The following is a 16172-nucleotide window of genomic DNA, read 5'->3' as shown; positions in this document are numbered from 1 at the left end:
GGGGGGGGGGGGGCTGCTCTTTGGCGCGGCAAGTCGTGAATTTTTGTGTCTCAAAAGAAATTAAAGGCAATTGGGGGAGGGATGGGAGGACGCCGCCACCCCGCCGCAAGTAACATGCGGGGTGCCGCTCCGTCGGCACCGCACGCCCGCAAGCGTGAACACGTAACCGCGCGATCCGAGCTGGAGCGCCGCTTCGCACATTACTTGCGCGCCGTGATCTTGCGCACGCCAAGAGTGGCGGCGACCGTGACGGCCACGGCAGTGGCGACCTCGAGCGATGAGACTGGCTCGACCACCTTTGGTCGAGAGCGAGGCGAACGTGGGCGACGGGGTGGGGAGGAGGGGGGGGGACAAGTGAGATACAGCTTGGGACGGCGGGAGAGGGCTCACCTCGCCATCGATGTAGTGCATCGGCTTGGGGTTCACGGCCGCCACGACGAGGCGGCCGAGGGAGGGGCAGACCGACTCGACGAGCGGGACGAGGCACTTGTTGCGCGCGACGACAACCGCGCTGTTGTACGAGGTCGCGACGCCGTCGACGACCGGCCAGCCGCCTTGCATGGTGAGCGGGCTGTGCAGCCCGTCGGCCACGACCTTGGTTATCTTGAGGACGGGCGCCTAGCAGGAGGGGAAAGCGGGGGGGGGGGGAGGGGGGGGGGGGCCGGGCGGGGCTCCCATCTGGAGAAGCAGGGGTGGTGTGGGGGTATGGACGCGCCTGCACGAGCGTGCCCGCGGCCGGCGACGCGAGCCAGATCGTCTCTCCGACGGCAACCTCGGACGCCTGCTTGAGCGCCTTTGCCGGGCCGGCGGGCAGCTTGTGCGTCGGGGTGAGCGTGACCGTCGCCGTCGCGGTGGCGAGCGAGAGGAAAGCCGCCTTGGCGGACGGGTCGGCCAGCGAGAAGGAGGAGACGACGTCGAAGCCGAGGGTGCCTAGTAGAAGTAAGTGACTGTGAAACAGATGAAAACGCTGCCTCTCACGCCGTCGAAAGCGAGGGTGCCGTCGGCCGCCGCCGCGAGGATCGAGTCGCCGGTGGAGAGGGAGGAGAGGGGGGCGGTCGCGCCGTCGGCGCGCTGCACCGTCGCAGAGCTCGGGAAGCACGGCGGGTCCACGTCAGGTAAAGGCGACGTTGGCGACGGCGAGGCGGAGGGAGGCGGCGGAGAGGGCGAGGCGGAGGGAGGCGGCGGCGACGGCGAGGCGGAGGGAGGCGGCGGCAGAGGCGGCGGCGGCGACGGCGAGGCGGAGGGTGGCGGCGGCAGAGGCGGCGGCGGCGACGGCGAGGCGGACGGCGGCGGCGGCGAGGGCGATGCCGACGGCGGCGGCGAGGGCGATGCCGACGGCGGCTGAGAGGGCGATGCCGACGGCGGCGGCGAGGGCGATGCCGACGGCGGCGGCGAGGGCGATGCCGACGGCGGCGGCGAGGGCGATGCCGACGGCGGCGGTGATGGCGATGCCGACGGCGGCGGCGAGGGCGATGCCGACGGCGGCGGTGACGGCGATGCCGACGGCGGCGGTGACGGCGATGCCGACGGCGGCGGCGAGGGCGATGCCGACGGCGGCGGCGAGGGCGATGCCGACGGCGGCGGCGATGGCGATGCCGACGGCGGCGGCGAGGGCGATGCCGACGGCGGCGGTGACGGCGACGCCGGGGGCGGCGGCGAGGGCGATGCCGACGGCGGCGGTGATGGCGAAGCCGACGGCGGCGGCGCGGGCGGTGGAGACGGCGGCGGCGGGGACGGCGGCGGCGGCAGCGGCGGCGGCGACGCTGGAGGCGGAGGTGGCAGCTGCGGCATGTCCCCAGGCAGCCCCGGCGGGAAGCCAGGCGGTGGCGGCGACGGCGGAGGCGGCGATGGCGGAGGCGGCGAGGGCGACGGCGGCGGCGAGGGAGGCGGCGGCGACGGCGGCGGAGGCGAGGGAGGCGGCGACGGCGGCGGAGGCGAGGGAGGCGGAGGCGCCGGCGGCGGGCTCGGCGGCGGCGGCGAGGGCGGAGGCGGCACTGGTGGCGGCGCCAGCGGCGGCGGCGGAGGCAGCTGCGGCGCATTGGCGGGCAGCCCGGGTGGGAACGCCGGTGGCGGACGCGACGGCGGCGACAGCGGGGGCGGTGGCGACGGTGGCGGTGGCGACGGCGGCGGGGGCGACGGAGCTGGCGGCCCTGGTGGATGGCGGGGCGGCGCCTGCGGCGGCGGAGGCGACGGCGGCGGCGGCGAGGGCGGCGGAGGCGAGGGAGGCGGAGGCGCCGGCGGCGGGCTCGGCGGCGGCGGCGAGGGCGGAGGCGGCACTGGTGGCGGCGCCAGCGGCGGCGGCGGAGGCAGCTGCGGCGCATTGGCGGGCAGCCCGGGTGGGAACGCCGGTGGCGGACGCGACGGCGGCGACAGCGGGGGCGGTGGCGACGGTGGCGGTGGCGACGGCGGCGGGGGGGACGGAGCTGGCGGCCCTGGTGGCGGGCTGGGCGGCGGCGGCGACGGTGGCGGCACGCCGGGCGGGGCCGACGGCGGCGGAGACGGCGGCGGCGCGGGCGGTGGAGACGGCGGCGGGGACGGCGGCGGCGGCAGCGGCGGCGGCGAGAATGGAGGCGGAGGTGGCAGCTGCGGCATGTCCCCAGGCAGCCCCGGCGGGAAGCCAGGCGGTGGCGGCGACGGCGGAGGCGGCGATGGCGGAGGCGGCAAGGGCGACGGCGGCGGCGAGGGAGGCGGCGGCGACGGCGGCGGAGGCGAGGGAGGCGGCGACGGCGGCGGAGGCGAGGGAGGCGGAGGCGCCGGCGGCGGGCTCGGCGGCGGCGGCGAGGGCGGAGGCGGCACGGGTGGCGGCGCCAGCGGCGGCGGCGGAGGCAGCTGCGGCGCATTCGCGGGCAGCCCGGGTGGGAACGCCGGTGGCGGACGCGACGGCGGCGACAGCGGGGGCGGTGGCGACGGTGGCGGTGGCGACGGCGGCGGGGGCGACGGAGCTGGCGGCCCTGGTGGCGGGCTGGGCGGCGGCGGCGACGGTGGCGGCACGCCGGGCGGGGCCGACGGCGGCGGAGACGGCGGCGGCGCGGGCGGTGGAGACGGCGGCGGCGGGGACGGCGGCGGCGGCAGCGGCGGCGGCGACGCTGGAGGCGGAGGTGGCAGCTGCGGAGGGGGCGAAGGCGGCGGCGGTTGCGGCGGCGGTTGCGGCGGCGGCGGCACTGGGAGCGAGGCCACCGAGGGCATCGGCATCGGTGGCACCGGTGGCACGACGGATGGCACGTAGGGCGGCACGTAGGATGGCACGAAGGACGGCGTGACCGGGAGCGACGTCGGCAGCGAGACTGGCACTGGTGCAAACGACGGCAAGGCAGAAGTAATGGACGGCATCGGCGGGACGTAGGACGGCGTCGATGGGATCGAGGGCAAGGGCGCAAACGACGGCAAGGCAGAAGTAATGGACGGCATCGGCGGGACGTGGGACGGCGTTGATGGGATCGAGGGCAGAGGAGCAAACGACGGCAAGGCAGAAGTAATGGACGGCATCGGCGGGACGTAGGACGGCGTTGATGGGATCGAGGGCAGAGGCGCAAACGACGGCAAGGCAGAAGTAATGGACGGCATCGGCGGGACGTGGGACGGCGTTGATGGGATCGAGGGCAGAGGCGCAAACGACGGCAAGGCAGAAGTAATGGACGGCATCGGCGGGACGTAGGACGGCGTCGATGGGATCGAGGGCAAGGGCGCAAACGACGGCAAGGCAGAAGTAATGGACGGCATCGGCGGGACGTGGGACGGCGTTGATGGGATCGAGGGCAGAGGAGCAAACGACGGCAAGGCAGAAGTAATGGACGGCATCGGCGGGACGTAGGACGGCGTTGATGGGATCGAGGGCAAAGGCGCAAACGACGGCAAGGCAGAAGTAATGGACGGCATCGGCGGGACGTAGGACGGCGTTGATGGGATCGAGGGCAAGGGCGCAAACGACGGCAAGGCAGAAGTAATGGACGGCATCGGCGGGACGTAGGACGGCGTGGCTGGGAACGACGCTGGCAGCGAGACAGGCAGGGGTAGCGATGCTATCGAGGGTTCCGTTGGGAGAGAGATCGGCTCGGGTCCTGGAGGGAGAGACATTGGCAGGCTGCCCACGGGAAGCGACAACGGGTCGGGTCCGGGTGGGGCTTGCGGGAGAGCCGGTAGGCTGCCGATCGGCAAGCCGTAAGAGTTTCCGTATGGGTCAAGCCGCCGCCGCTGCCAGGCGTGCTTGTCTTCGCGGGGCGCACCGCCGCCTGGAAGAGGGAAGCGCGCGATGGCGAGCTCCAGGTCGAGGGCGAGCTCCAGGTCGAGGGCGAGCTCCGGGTCGAGATCGTCGGGGCCTCCGAGGTTCGGCACGAGGTGCGTCGCGCCGCCGAGAGCGTACACGGCCGCCTCGTAGCCCAGCGAGGCGGCGGAGCCCGACTCGGGGAGGGGCTCGCACGTCTTGAAGAAGGCGCAGACCGCCCACAAACTGCTGTCGTCCCGCGAAGTCTCAAAGACGGTGCAGTCGTCCGTCGAGGCGCAGCGGCGCGCGCACTCGACCTGGGGGTTGAAGGGGGTAATCTCTCACCATTCTCGGCCCCGATTTCCCGGCAGCTAGGGTATGTGCTTCACAGCTGTGCTGCCTATTATGATTTGCTGTGTTCGCAGTGGTGCTACTATCACGATTTACTGTGTTTAGCAGTGCTGTGCGGAGATGCGCGCCAGCTGCGCCTCCCACCACAGTGAGAACGCCTCGTCGCTCGCGCCGCGCATCTCCGCCATGTCCATCTCCATCGCGTCGCCGACTTCATGAGGATCTTGGTTGCACGCCGTATTTGCCAAGTGAAGGTGAAATTGCGGCGACGGGTCGCCGTGCGCTGCCGCAAGAAGCAGAGGAGCGAGGACCAACATGGGGTGCCGTCGGCGTGGCCCTCGTGGTTAAGGTCCGCGGTCGGGGGGCCCTACAAATTGTGTCACGCTTCTCTTGTTTCTTTTCGTGTACCTGTGTTAGTGCCGATCCCGTGCCCAGTGTTGTGCGAGGGAGTTTCGTTGTAAAATTCTTTTCGACTCCGAGCTACGTTACGCTGACGGTCCCCGCACCCGGACCCGCGACATACGTTACGCGGCAAGGGCCAAGGCGCTAGGACCTGCCTGCCAGTGCTGTCAATACCATCCGGAGTTTGGCTCGCTCGCTCTTTCGCTCAGATGCATGGACAAGTAGCCGCTGCGGCCCACCCATCAACACTACTACCACGCCCAAACCACTGACTGTGCGGCAGATGGCGCACAGGCGCTGTTGAGCTGTATGAGATATTTCGAGGTGGGCGCGCGCGCGGATGGGCACATGGGGGTTTTGGAGCGGCGCTCGAGAGCGAACGGCACGACACGAAAAGGCAGGGCGAGGCGGATGGAGAAAGAAGTGCCGAGGAGGCCATGGTGGAGGGGAGGGACGGGAGGACGAAAGAAGGGCGAGGAGGACGGGCAGCCCGCACAGGCCGCGAGCAGACAGCGCCTGCTGGCCATCTCGAGACATTCGCAAAGAACGCTAGCTACATGGGAGGGCTTCGTGAAGGATGGATTGAAATACATTCGAACAAAGAAGAGGCGACGGGAGGAACCGGCAGAGGATGCAGTGACGTGACACACACACACACACACACACACACACACACACACACACACACACACACACACACACACACACACACACACACACACACACACACACACACACACACACACACACACCGCTCACCCACGCGCACCGGGCCTTGCACTTTAAATGCCGTGGGGCTCCTGTCGTTAGACGTGGAGACGCGAGGGTTGCCCCCCCTTGCCCCACCACCTCGTGTGTGTGGAGAAGTTTACCTTACCTTACCTTACCTCTGCCCGCGACGTGTGTCGTGCGTGGCACTCGAGCGAGCGCGTATAATCTATAAATAAAAGCCTTAGAAAAAGAGCCGTGTTTCATGTGTGCGGTAGCGTATCATACCTTCGCGAAATCGCGGACGCAAAAAGACAAAAGGAGGGCAACGCATGGACATGCCACGAGCGCGGAGTCCGAAGAGGCGCGCGAGAGTCAGCAGGGGGAGAGACCGAGACTTCATGTAGCGAGGCGGCCGCGTGCGCCTCACTCGTATCACTCGTCCGCGCGCAGGTCCTTGACGGTGACGGCCTAAATTAATAAATTAATCAAGTATTAATTAAAACTCGTCGTGCGCAGGTCCTTGACGGTGACCGTCGCGGGAAAGGGGTGTGGTGAGCGGTGCGCGGTGCAGAGGAGTGCGAGGCTGTTGCAGAAGTGGCAAGAGTCGGAGAGGTCAGAATGGGAGGTGTGGGAGCGGAAGAGAGGAGAGTGTGAAGAGTTGGTCGCCTTTTGGACGAGGCCGTCGAGATCGAGGAACGCCATCCGCACCTGGAGACAGCGGGAGGCGTGCTCACGGAGGTGTCTCGGAGGTGTCCCGGAGGTGTCTCGGAGGTGTCTTGGAGGTGTCTCGGAGGTGTCTTCGGTCCCTCTCTCCGCGCACCGGTTTGGAAAGGTTTGGCTGCACGCGCTTGTAGACCTGGTCGAGGTCCTGCTTGCGGACGCCCTGCGGGATCTCGTTGCCTACGGACAGACAGGCTCCGGCAAGGCTCCCGCAAGGCTCCCGGCAGTCCCGCTGCCACGCGGAATCTCGCTCGCCGTGCTCACGGATGAGCTTGATGATCGCCTTGATCGCCTCGAGCGCCTCGCCGTCCGAGTCGGAAAACTCGAGGTTCGACAGCTGCTTGCGCCACGCCTATGGAAAGGCGCCGAGAGGGCTCCGAGAAGGGTCTCGGCGCCGATTCAGCTGCTTTGCGTCACGCCTTCTTGTAGTCTTTCTGCATCGCCTGGTACCTTGCCCGCTTCTCCGCGGCCTCGTCGAATCCAGCCTGCACGCCAGTCAACTCCGCCGCTGTGCTCGCCAACGCGGCGGCTGGGCGCAGCGCGGCAGTGGCGGCGGCTGAGGCGGCGGCAGCAGAGGCGGCGGCGGCGGCCACGCCCCTTCCGAGCGCGGCCCTGCGACCCTCCGTGGGCACGAGGCGGAGGGCACGGCTCGAGTGCACAGCGAGGGCGAGGCAGGCGAGCCGGAGCAGGCGCATCACGGTGCGGGCGGAGATGAGGCGAGCCCAGCTGGGCAAGCCCGACCAGCGAGCTGTTTTGCGGCAGAAAAAATTCGCGTATTGAGTGGCCCTGGATGTTCTCGAGGTTCTCGAGGTGGATATCCTTTGGCCGCGTTGGGTGTGAGGCTACTGACTGCACTCCAAGTGCTCCAAGTGAAGTGCTCTCGTGCTCTGCCCTAGGTCGCACAGAGGGGCGCGGTGCTGCAGGGCGGCAAAAATCTATTCTTGCTGTCCTTACACGGATCTTACACACAGCGCACTGTGTTTGCCCAAGTACGCGGTAGCCACCGGCGCACGCGGCACGGCTCATTACCAACCACTCTCCCGCGCCTCCCTGCGGCCGTCCCCGGCTAGGTGGCACCATGGCGGCCTCCGCACACTCTCTTCCACAGCATCGTGTCCGCGCCGTACATCTCGCGCACGTACGCGCTGCTCTCGTCGCTCAGCGCCTCCCGCCGCGCGCTGTGCCGCGGCCTCCGGCACCGGCTGCAGTTGTGCGTCACATGCTCGATCGGATGGTCGCTGTCGTTGAGGCCCGACCGCGCGACGAGGGCGGACCAGTCGTCCGCCATCGTTTCGGTGCACAGAAAGTGGACCCGGTGCGTGGCGCAGGCGAGGCCGCGAAGGTAGTAGTGGCAGAGCGAGCGCTGGAAGAGGGGGGCGTAGGTGCGAGCCACCAGCCCGTGGTCTGGGTCAGAAGGGTTGCGCAGGGCGGCGACAAAGTCGTCCGCGCTCCGCCGCCACGGCTGCGTCCGGTGGTTGCGACACGACTGCACGCCGGAGACGAGCCGCGTCGCCGGGTCTCGCAGCGGGACGAGGAAGCAGCTCGTCCTCCGCGCTAGGTCCCTGCATTCGGGCGGGGGCGGCAGAGTCAGAGGGAGGGGAGAAGGGCGAGGCAAGAGGCCACAGCAAGTGCTGTCTCGCCGCTGAACCCGAATCTTGCTCTCGGAATCGTCCGAAACAGTGTCTCAGAAGGGTTCACGCCTGATTGCCCTCTTGTGGTCGTGCCGGATTAGAGCGCTCCCTATTCGTCATCTCAGGTATCACCTCCAGCACCTTTTGGTGGTTCAAGAGGTGCTTGGCTTGCTCATCGAGGCGTAGCGATGCGCAGGACACTACTGGACTTGGCACGCGCCTCCACTCAGCGATCCCATCGCACCGGCCAGAGACCGAGAGCCTGTCAGAGGGGCAGCGCGGGGAATGCACACGCATACTCTGAAGGCCTGCAGCGCTCGAAAGGCAAGTGTCCGTGACTACGTAGATCCGTGGATGATCGCGGATGTGACTGCATCTGCAAGTCGTGCTTCGTCTCTTTCCAAAGGCCTTTCCCATCCATCTATCTACGGCTGCAGACCGCTCCACGGCGGAGCGAGGTTGGCGCAGTTGGAGAGGCTGCCGCTGCCTGAAGCCTGCTGTGCGCAGGAGGCTGGGCTGGCGGAATCAAGCAGTGGCGCGCACTCGCCGAGCGTCCTGCTCAACCCCCACGCATTGGCCATGTCGGGCAAGAGCGCGCCCAAAAGTCGATACCCCGCTAGTATGTATCACGCACCCATGTTTCGCTAGAAAGAATTTAACCAGGGGAAGAAAAGGAGCGGAAGTGTGCCGCAGTGAGTGTGAGTGTAGGTGCCGAAGTGTGCTGACCAGGTTCTTATCTACTCACAAACTTCCGCAGCGTTTCCCTGTGAATTCGAATCGGAGTTAGGTTAGGTAGGAAGTGAAGAACAGCCAGGCTCGGACTGGGCAGTGGGCACCAACGCGGTATGGGTGGACGCTGGACAGATGATGACGACACGCACGAGCGACACACAGACACAAACAAGCTCACAAAACACACAGCCAGCTCGTCGGAGTCCGAGGGAAGAATTCTTGAAAGAAAGAAAATCTTTTCGTTCGCTTCTCCCTTGGGCTGTTCCATCTTCCCATCTCCTTCCAGCTCAGGCGAGGCGGGGGGGGGGCGCGGGTGCGGGGTGCGGTGCGGTGCGAGTGTGTGCGTGTCATGTGGCCACAGCAAGTGTCCATCCGTCTGTATCCGTCTGTATTAATATTAACAACGAAGGCGCTCTCAAAAAAAGAAAAAGACCGCGGCTGCGTCGCCAAGGGGCCAAGGGGGTGCCGAAGAGGTGGCATGTCACACGGCGCCAGCGAACTACAGCGCACTACAAGCATTTTCCGTAGCCTCCGTCAACCAGACCTCTGAAAACACATTCCGTAGGCACCATGGGAGACCTGGATGAAGAGCCTCGCCACGAAGGCGCCCGCCGTGTCAGCAAGCAGGCGAAAGCGTCGCTGCCACCCTGTCGCCACCGCCAGCCCATTCATGTTCACACCCGAGCCCTGCCGGCCCTCCCTACCACGCTGCCTGCTGCTGGAGCTGAGCTTCCGACGAGAGCCAGTGTCACGGCTCAGCGGCAATACACATCTTTGGCTGCCGCCCTCTCTGGCGCCCGCAGATCCCGACAGACCCGTTCCTTCAGAGCCACCTGCGGCGCAAATGCTCCGCCCAGCGACTCATTGGTCGTTTCTCGCCGCGCAGATGCTGACCGATATCGAAGACGCCTACGACGCCAAGGCCAACGCGCCCGATTTCAAGCAGCAGCTCCACCCGCACGGCCGCATGCCGACCGCGAAGGAAGCCACGCCAAGATGCAGCCGAGATATAGCCGAGGCACAGCAGAGGAGTCGGGGTGGCCGCTGCCTCGCTTACTCCCAGACTACCTCCTCCCGCGCCGGTCAGCCTCTCTTGACGCGCCTCTCCCCCTTTTGCGAGCAGGAGGTGAAGAACAAGGCCTTCAAGCAGGTTGCTGAGGTGGCGGTGGCGAACGCGGGTGTGGCGCCGTCCGCGAGGCGGGGTGGCGCATGCCCGTAGGCCAAGGAGGAGGCGGAGGAGGACGCCGAGCCACGGTACGCAGGCAGGTTGACAGCGTCGCAGAGCTGCGAACCTTCCACGCACCTTGTCGGAACCTTCCTGCAGGTACGGAGGCGTCTTCAAGGCCAAGGAGCTGCCCGCCGTCGACACGAAGCCCATCCTGGACGAGGCGTGGCAATGCGCCGAGATGCGGCCGAGATGCCAGACGCGAGATCAGCCGCGATGTGCCGGTGCATCGGCGGACCGTCCTCGAACCTGCCTCGAGCCCTCTCGGGACTCTTTTGCGCCACAGGAGTGCCACAGCCGCTGCGTCAAGCCGTGGAAGGAGTACGAAAAGTGCGAGGCGCGTATCGAGAAGGCGGGCGAGGGCAACTGCGCCTCCTGGTACAGCAACCATCTGCCACGAGCACGGGTGGCAGCTGTGCCTTTCCCGAACTCCTCTACGCCCCCCTCCTCTAGGTACAGCGACTACGTTCACTGCGTTGACACGTGCGGCGCCAAGGTTCTCTTCGCGACGCTGAGGTGAGGGGTGGGGGGCGTGTACGTGTGATGGGGCGAGAGTGAGTCCTATTTTCCGGCTACTGCGCCTTGCACCCCGAGATAGCAAAGCAATCTCGTCGAGCCACAACGCATATGCAAAAGCACGCGCAGAGTCGGACTCGCTCAAACGAGATTGAAATTATGAAAATACAAAAAGTAACGGTCATCGCTCATCGGTCAAATTCAAAGACACAAATTGATTGTGACACAAAGTGCTCGATCCAATTGACTTCATTTGTATCATTCAGAGCTCAGGTAAGAATGCTTTTCCAATGTAACCAGTCGCGCGCTACACGACGCGCCGTCTACGCTCCTGGGGTGTTGGCGGCGCCGGATCCCGACCAGCGCTCTATCTGCGCTCGTCGGCGGCAGCTTCCCCCGACTGCGCCGCGCTCGGGGAAGCTCGATAGCGCCTTTGGTGGCATGCAGCTCTTTGCGCCTGAAGCCTCTCGTATGAGAACAGCTCCTCTGCTGCTCGCCCTCGCTCTCTCGTGCTCACACGCTCTGTGCACAGGTGTCACAGTCGGCTGACGTCTGTGTTATCAACGAGAAATGTTCAGCAAACCCAAATCCAAATCCTTTGCGTGATCGCTTATATTCGACAACGTATTCGACACAATGCGCGTGAAAAGGCGCCACTGAACACAGTGGGTCTGACAGTGCACTGTTTGTTCGTGCCCACACACACGGTCGGATCCAAGGCTTACTTCACACTTGTTGCATGCTCGGCACGATCTGTTCACTCTCACATCTCGCTCCTCGTCTCAATATTGTACAAGTCTGGGGTCGAGGCATCCAAGCGCAAGCCGAAGGGGCGAGGCAAAAGGCCCCCACCGATGCGCCTAGCATGCGCCCTAGTAGAGCATGCCCTTGCACTTGCCCTCAGAGCTTAGTCTTCGGCCAGGAACAGTTTCATGATCTCCGAGACTTTATCCTTGTTGTCCTGCATTAGGTCCACGAGCTCCTGAACGATGATCCCGTAGGCAAGGGTAAAGGTCCCAGTTGGCTTTGAAGTTACCCAGAATCGAGTACTGCCATGGGCATTTGTCGCTGTCCTCGCCGAGGTCCACACGGATTAGGTGGTAAGTGACCTTCTTTCCCCCGAGGATTCCGAACCAGTTGTTTTCCACTGTTATTGCTTCCTGGATTTTGCCGATTCTCACCTCCTTGAGGCACGTGGTCTTCGCGGTTGGTGTCAACCTGGTCGTCCAGTTCATACAGGGATCGCCTTGTGTCGGTGAGCACTCAACAATCTTCTGATCCTTCCTGCGTCTGGGGCTCGCAAAGATACTCAAGTCGTTGTCCCACTCCCATGGTCGATCCTCATCGTCATTGTAGTTGAGAAAGTGTGAGGACAACGTCTCGTAGGAACTGTGGGTCGTTGCGTCTCCCTCTGGTAATTGTTGTTGAAATCAAAGGCGACGACCGTGGTGTGATGGGCGCTGGGGTCGCGGCTATGCGCCGCGGCCACCGCCTGTGCGACAGCCGTGATGTCCGTTGGGCCGCCATCACTCAGTGCGTGGAGGCCACCCGTGGCGAGATCGATCGTCGAGCAGAGAGAGCCTGCGAGATGGAGGGCGCCTCGCTCACGTCCCTGAGAAGCTTGGAGCCTTGGTCGAAGGCCCGGCCGGCGCTGTCGCACCTAGCATCCTTCCCGGTACACCCCACCCTCGAAATGTCGAGAGACGTGTGTGTCTCGCGCCTTGCGTGGGGGGAGCGGAAAGGAGGAACCTCTTCCCAAGAGCACCACTCTTGGAGCGCCGCCACTACCACCCAGAGCGCTGCAAGCAGCGCCGGGCAATGACGGCTTACCGCCCACCCAGCCCCCCCTCGGCACACCCCGGCAGCCAATGTGTGACGGCTCGAACCCGCTAAGCCATCCCGCAAGCGGGATGGCCCGCCACTCGAACCCGCAAGCAGGCGTACGAACCGCGAGCGGCTCGCACTCGTGACACGCAGGCAACCGAGACCTCGAAGGCGGCCCGCGAGGCTCGCTTTTCGAGGCCGAGTCGTTGCCGAGAGAGCCCACATTGCCGAGAGAGTCTTGAAAGACAACATGTCAGTGAGCAAAGACGCCGGCAACGACGACGAGGCTCCACCCTCATACGGCGAGGCCTCTCGCTTCGGTCAACTCGGCCACTCTGACATCACGCTCACGACTGCGGCCTCTGACGCCCACGAGCGCCTTGCGCGAGTGATCGACGAGGCGCGCAGCAAGCCAAAACCTGTTGAACCTGCCTCGGTCGCGGTCTCCATCGGCAACGTGGCAGACGCACGGACCGCAGCCGCAGTGCCGGCTGTGCCGTTGCAGGCGCATATCCACGAGCGCCGCAGTCGCAACAGAGCCTCCGCTTGCTGCACTCTCTTCGTCCTCATGGCCAGTGCCGCCTGCGGAGTTTGCCTCTGGTATGGCTTTCGAGTGCCACCGGAGCCGTCTGGGGCTCCGTCCGCACCGCCACCGAGCCCAGCACCCTCGCCGCCCTCGCCACCGTCACCGCCGTCACCACCGGCATTGCCACCCCTGGACGTGGGCCGCCTTTCCTGTGACTCTGAGGTGTCGGGCAGCACTGTCGGGGAGCCGAGCTTGGGCGGCGAGCCCGCCGGCGACGCCTCCTTTCTCTTCTGCGTGACGATCCCTGGCCGCTTCACCTTTGACTCGTGTGGCTCCCCCCGCGCCCATTCCCTGCCCTCTCCCGCCTCACACTCCGTCAGAGCCCCCCTCCCCCCTTGCGCAACAGGAATTTTGACAATTAACCAATGACAATCGATGGGCTTGCCAACGAAAATTGATGGGCTTGCCCATCCCGGAGTGGTTCGACCCCACATAAATCCGAGACGGTGACGGGAAGCGTCGAGTGATCTCAGGCCCAGTGAGGCAGTGCACAGGCTAACCCGGATCCTGCTGAACAAGCTCCTCTTGTAGCTCGATCGGTCACACCGCCATCGCCGTCGGGGAGAGGGGGGACGACACTGCTTCGGCAGCGTGCACCTCGATCCTGTACCGTGTTTGTGATGACCCCCCCCAATGAACATACCAGTGAGGGTGGGCGAGACGATCGAGGGGTCCCGTACCATGCGGAATCGACCCTATCCATCATCAAGCGTGGCGGCCAAGAGCTACAGGCGAGAGGAGAGCTGCAGCCCACGACTGCAACCAGATGGGCGGGCGGGCGACGAGGCCGAATTTCGCCCGCCCACTATCTATCAGTAAACCTCGCTCCAACCGTGAAACCCCCGGCGTTTTCGTGAGCGACGTGGAGCGGAATGGCCGGGAAACAGGCCGAGGGGTCGAGGGGGTCGAGGGGTCGAGGGGGGCCTCGACCCCTCGGAGGCCCCCTCCGGAGGGGTCGAGGGGGCCTCGACCCCTCGACCCTCGGAGGGTCGAGGGGTCGAGGGGTCGAGGGGTGCGAACTTTTTCCGCGGCGTGCTGCGGTATGAGTTGAGGAAATCGGAGGACGCGACCCACTTCGCCACAGACGGTCCCGCGCCTCGCCGCTATGACGGGGACACACCCCGCACCGTCCGCTGTGTCCCCGTCTTTGTCCGGAGTGAAAAGTCCAACGCGCTCGTCGGTGGCGGCTTCCCTCAACCTGCGCCGCGCTCGGCGAACCTCGACAGCGCTTTCGGTGGCATGCAGCTCTTTGCGACAGAAGCCTGGAGAGCAGCTCCTCGGCTGCTCACACGCTCTGCACAGTTGGCACAGCCTACTGTGCGGCTGCCACAGCTGTGACAGCGATGGGCTCGTCCTCACTGGCCCTCAGTCACTTGTGCTGCGGCTTGTGTGAGCGACACTGCTCGGCGACTGCCGGCACACTGTGAGACCATGGGGGTGTGAGGTCAAACCACGCTACCAGCGCTTGGTCACGTCGGCCCTGAGGTCAGATCCTTCTACTCTGTTGATGACACGACTTGTCTACTGGCTGGAGCCGAGCAGGAGGAGGGCCCGGCGCGCATAACCCCTGGGGCGTACGTCAACTCACCCTCCACACGACCCCGTAGCAATACGCGGCGCGGTGGGGCTGGGGGACGGGCCGGATGAGAGGGAAATTGCCCGCGCGCGTGCCGTACCGCGTAGGGTTACTAATGAGCATTCCCTCATTTTTGCCTGAAGAGTGCGAGTAACACGCATGCACCCGTCGCGCCAGCTTACAAAACCAATGCCCCACTGCGCGCCGGAGCCAGCAGCCCTGACTACGCGATGAAGCTGCCGATCTTGACGGCCCAATCGAAGCCTGCGCGTCTCGCCTCCTCGTCGCGGCCGGCGTGCGAGACGTCCTCAGCGGCGACCTGCAGAGATCAAAGAGAGGAGGAGCTAGGGGCCAGGGGGCGGTCTGGGTGCGAGAAACGGGTAGCGAGAGAGGGAGAGAGGGAGAGAGAACAGAGAGAGGGGAGTGAGCGAAATGCGTGCCTGCGTGTGTGTGAGTGAGAGAGGGAGGGAGGGAGAGAGCGAGAGAGCGAGAGGGAGGGAGGGAGGGAGGAGGCGGGGGGGGGAGGGGGGAGGGTTGAGGCGGGGGTTCTAGCGCCTGCAGCGCCTCGAGCTTTTGCGTCGTCAGAGCCGCCATCAGCCGGATCTGCTCCTCGTCGGTGCCGCCGCACTTGGAGGCGAAGTACGCAGCGACTTCAGAGGCGGTGGCGCTCAGCAAATCGACTTCCGTGCTGGTTGTAGCAGCATCAGCCGCGCTGCCAGAAGCATCGGCGCCGTCTCTGCCGTCACCATCACCGCCGCCGCCGCCCTCGCAACCGCTGCCGCCATCTTCGCCGCCGCCGCCGCCCTCGCAACCGCTGCCGCCATCTTCGCCGCCGCCGCCGCCCTCGCCGCCGCCGCCGCCCTCGCCGCCGCCGCCGCCCTCGCCGCCGCTGCCGCCATCTTCGCCGCCGCCGCCGCGTCCATCGCAGCTCGTGCCACCGCCAGCGTTGCCGCCGCCAGCTTCGCCGCCAGCTGCGCCGACAACGCCGCCTGCTACGCCGCCAGCAGCGACGGCGCCGCCAGCTTCGCCGCCAGCAGCCACGTCGCCTCCGCCCTCTCGAACCACGGCGCCCCTCCGCTCCGGCATCACCCGCTGCAGCGCCTCGCGCCTGTTTCACAGCCGGCGCTGTGAAGAGGCGCTGGTCACAAGCGTCGGCCGCTGCGGCGCCGTCTCGCCACGACGCGCCGCTTGCCCGAAGGACAAGGAGCTCGACGACGTGGTTGACCTTGTGAAGTAAAAAGAAGTGTGATTGGCGCGAGTTCCGAGGACGAGAAAGCTCGACGAGGTTGGCTCACCTGATTGACGTGAAGTAAAAAGAATGAGGTAGGTGGCTCGGAGGAGCGAAGTGCTCGACGAGGCTAATATATCTGGTTCACCGCCAGCACCCGCCGCTGAGACATGGCGAGGTGTTCGTCGATCGGAAGGCGGGCAGTGCGCACGCCCGCCTAGCGATTGGTCAGGGTTTAACGCAGCCCTAGGCGTCCTAGTGTAGGGCGATGTTTCTGGCGCCGCCCGACTAGTGATTGGTAGGAAGTGAGTCAATCCTACGCGCGCTGTGCGCACGCCCGCTTGTTTACGAACTAATTGCGAGCGAGAGAGCAAGCGAGCGAGCGAGAGGGAGGGGAGGAGAGAGCAAGAGGGAGGGAGGGAGGGAGGGAGGGAGGGAGGGAGGGAGGGAGGCAGGGAGGGAGGGAGGG

General features: G+C 66.0%; 4 protein-coding genes across 4 annotated transcripts; 2 read left to right on the top strand and 2 right to left on the bottom strand.

The window, feature by feature from the left end:
• Window positions 1-5928: 5928 nt before the first annotated feature.
• On the bottom strand, window positions 5929-7131 carry EMIHUDRAFT_450994 (hypothetical protein). The gene is made up of 5 exons (XM_005772992.1): window positions 6805-7131; window positions 6641-6737; window positions 6486-6565; window positions 6332-6373; window positions 5929-6133 (listed from the first exon to the last, which is right to left on the bottom strand). Exons 1-5 carry the CDS (start codon window positions 7078-7080, stop codon window positions 6098-6100), a joined length of 531 nt encoding a protein of 176 aa, XP_005773049.1. The 5' UTR covers window positions 7081-7131; the 3' UTR covers window positions 5929-6097.
• Window positions 7132-9331: 2200 nt separating this feature from the next.
• Window positions 9332-10493, top strand: EMIHUDRAFT_208577 (hypothetical protein; the record flags this gene model as incomplete). The annotated part of the gene is made up of 6 exons (XM_005772991.1): window positions 9332-9397; window positions 9872-9898; window positions 9968-10002; window positions 10073-10109; window positions 10260-10351; window positions 10427-10493. 6 exons carry the CDS (start codon window positions 9332-9334, stop codon window positions 10491-10493), a joined length of 324 nt encoding a protein of 107 aa, XP_005773048.1.
• Window positions 10494-12531: 2038 nt separating this feature from the next.
• On the top strand, window positions 12532-13490 carry EMIHUDRAFT_435896 (hypothetical protein). The gene is made up of 2 exons (XM_005772990.1): window positions 12532-13165; window positions 13246-13490. Exons 1-2 carry the CDS (start codon window positions 12564-12566, stop codon window positions 13259-13261), a joined length of 618 nt encoding a protein of 205 aa, XP_005773047.1. The 5' UTR covers window positions 12532-12563; the 3' UTR covers window positions 13262-13490.
• Window positions 13491-14698: 1208 nt separating this feature from the next.
• Window positions 14699-15875, bottom strand: EMIHUDRAFT_208574 (hypothetical protein; the record flags this gene model as incomplete). The annotated part of the gene is made up of 4 exons (XM_005772989.1): window positions 14699-14794; window positions 15538-15583; window positions 15654-15700; window positions 15852-15875. 4 exons carry the CDS (start codon window positions 15873-15875, stop codon window positions 14699-14701), a joined length of 213 nt encoding a protein of 70 aa, XP_005773046.1.
• Between the last annotated feature and the right edge of the window lie 297 nt (window positions 15876-16172).

The sequence above is a fragment of the Emiliania huxleyi genome (genome assembly GCF_000372725.1).
Source record: "Emiliania huxleyi CCMP1516 unplaced genomic scaffold EMIHUscaffold_35, whole genome shotgun sequence".
Classification (NCBI taxonomy): domain Eukaryota; phylum Haptophyta; order Isochrysidales; family Noelaerhabdaceae; genus Emiliania; species Emiliania huxleyi.
Note: the sequence above shows the minus strand (reverse complement) of the source record. Positions and strands in the feature narration are given on the sequence as shown.

Excerpts from the sequence above, each read along its gene's own strand:
- EMIHUDRAFT_435896 (XM_005772990.1), top strand. The coding sequence starts at position 12,564 with ATGTCAGTGAGCAAAGACGCCGGCAACGACGACGAGGCTCCACCCTCA.
- EMIHUDRAFT_450994 (XM_005772992.1), bottom strand. The coding sequence starts at position 7,080 with ATGCGCCTGCTCCGGCTCGCCTGCCTCGCCCTCGCTGTGCACTCGAGC. Across the intron at positions 6,738-6,804 it reads TGCAGAAAGACTACAAGAAG|GCGTGGCGCAAGCAGCTGTC; the intron begins GCGTGACGCAAA and ends GCCTTTCCATAG. Across the intron at positions 6,374-6,485 it reads AGCCAAACCTTTCCAAACCG|GTGCGGATGGCGTTCCTCGA; the intron begins GTGCGCGGAGAG and ends CGCTGTCTCCAG.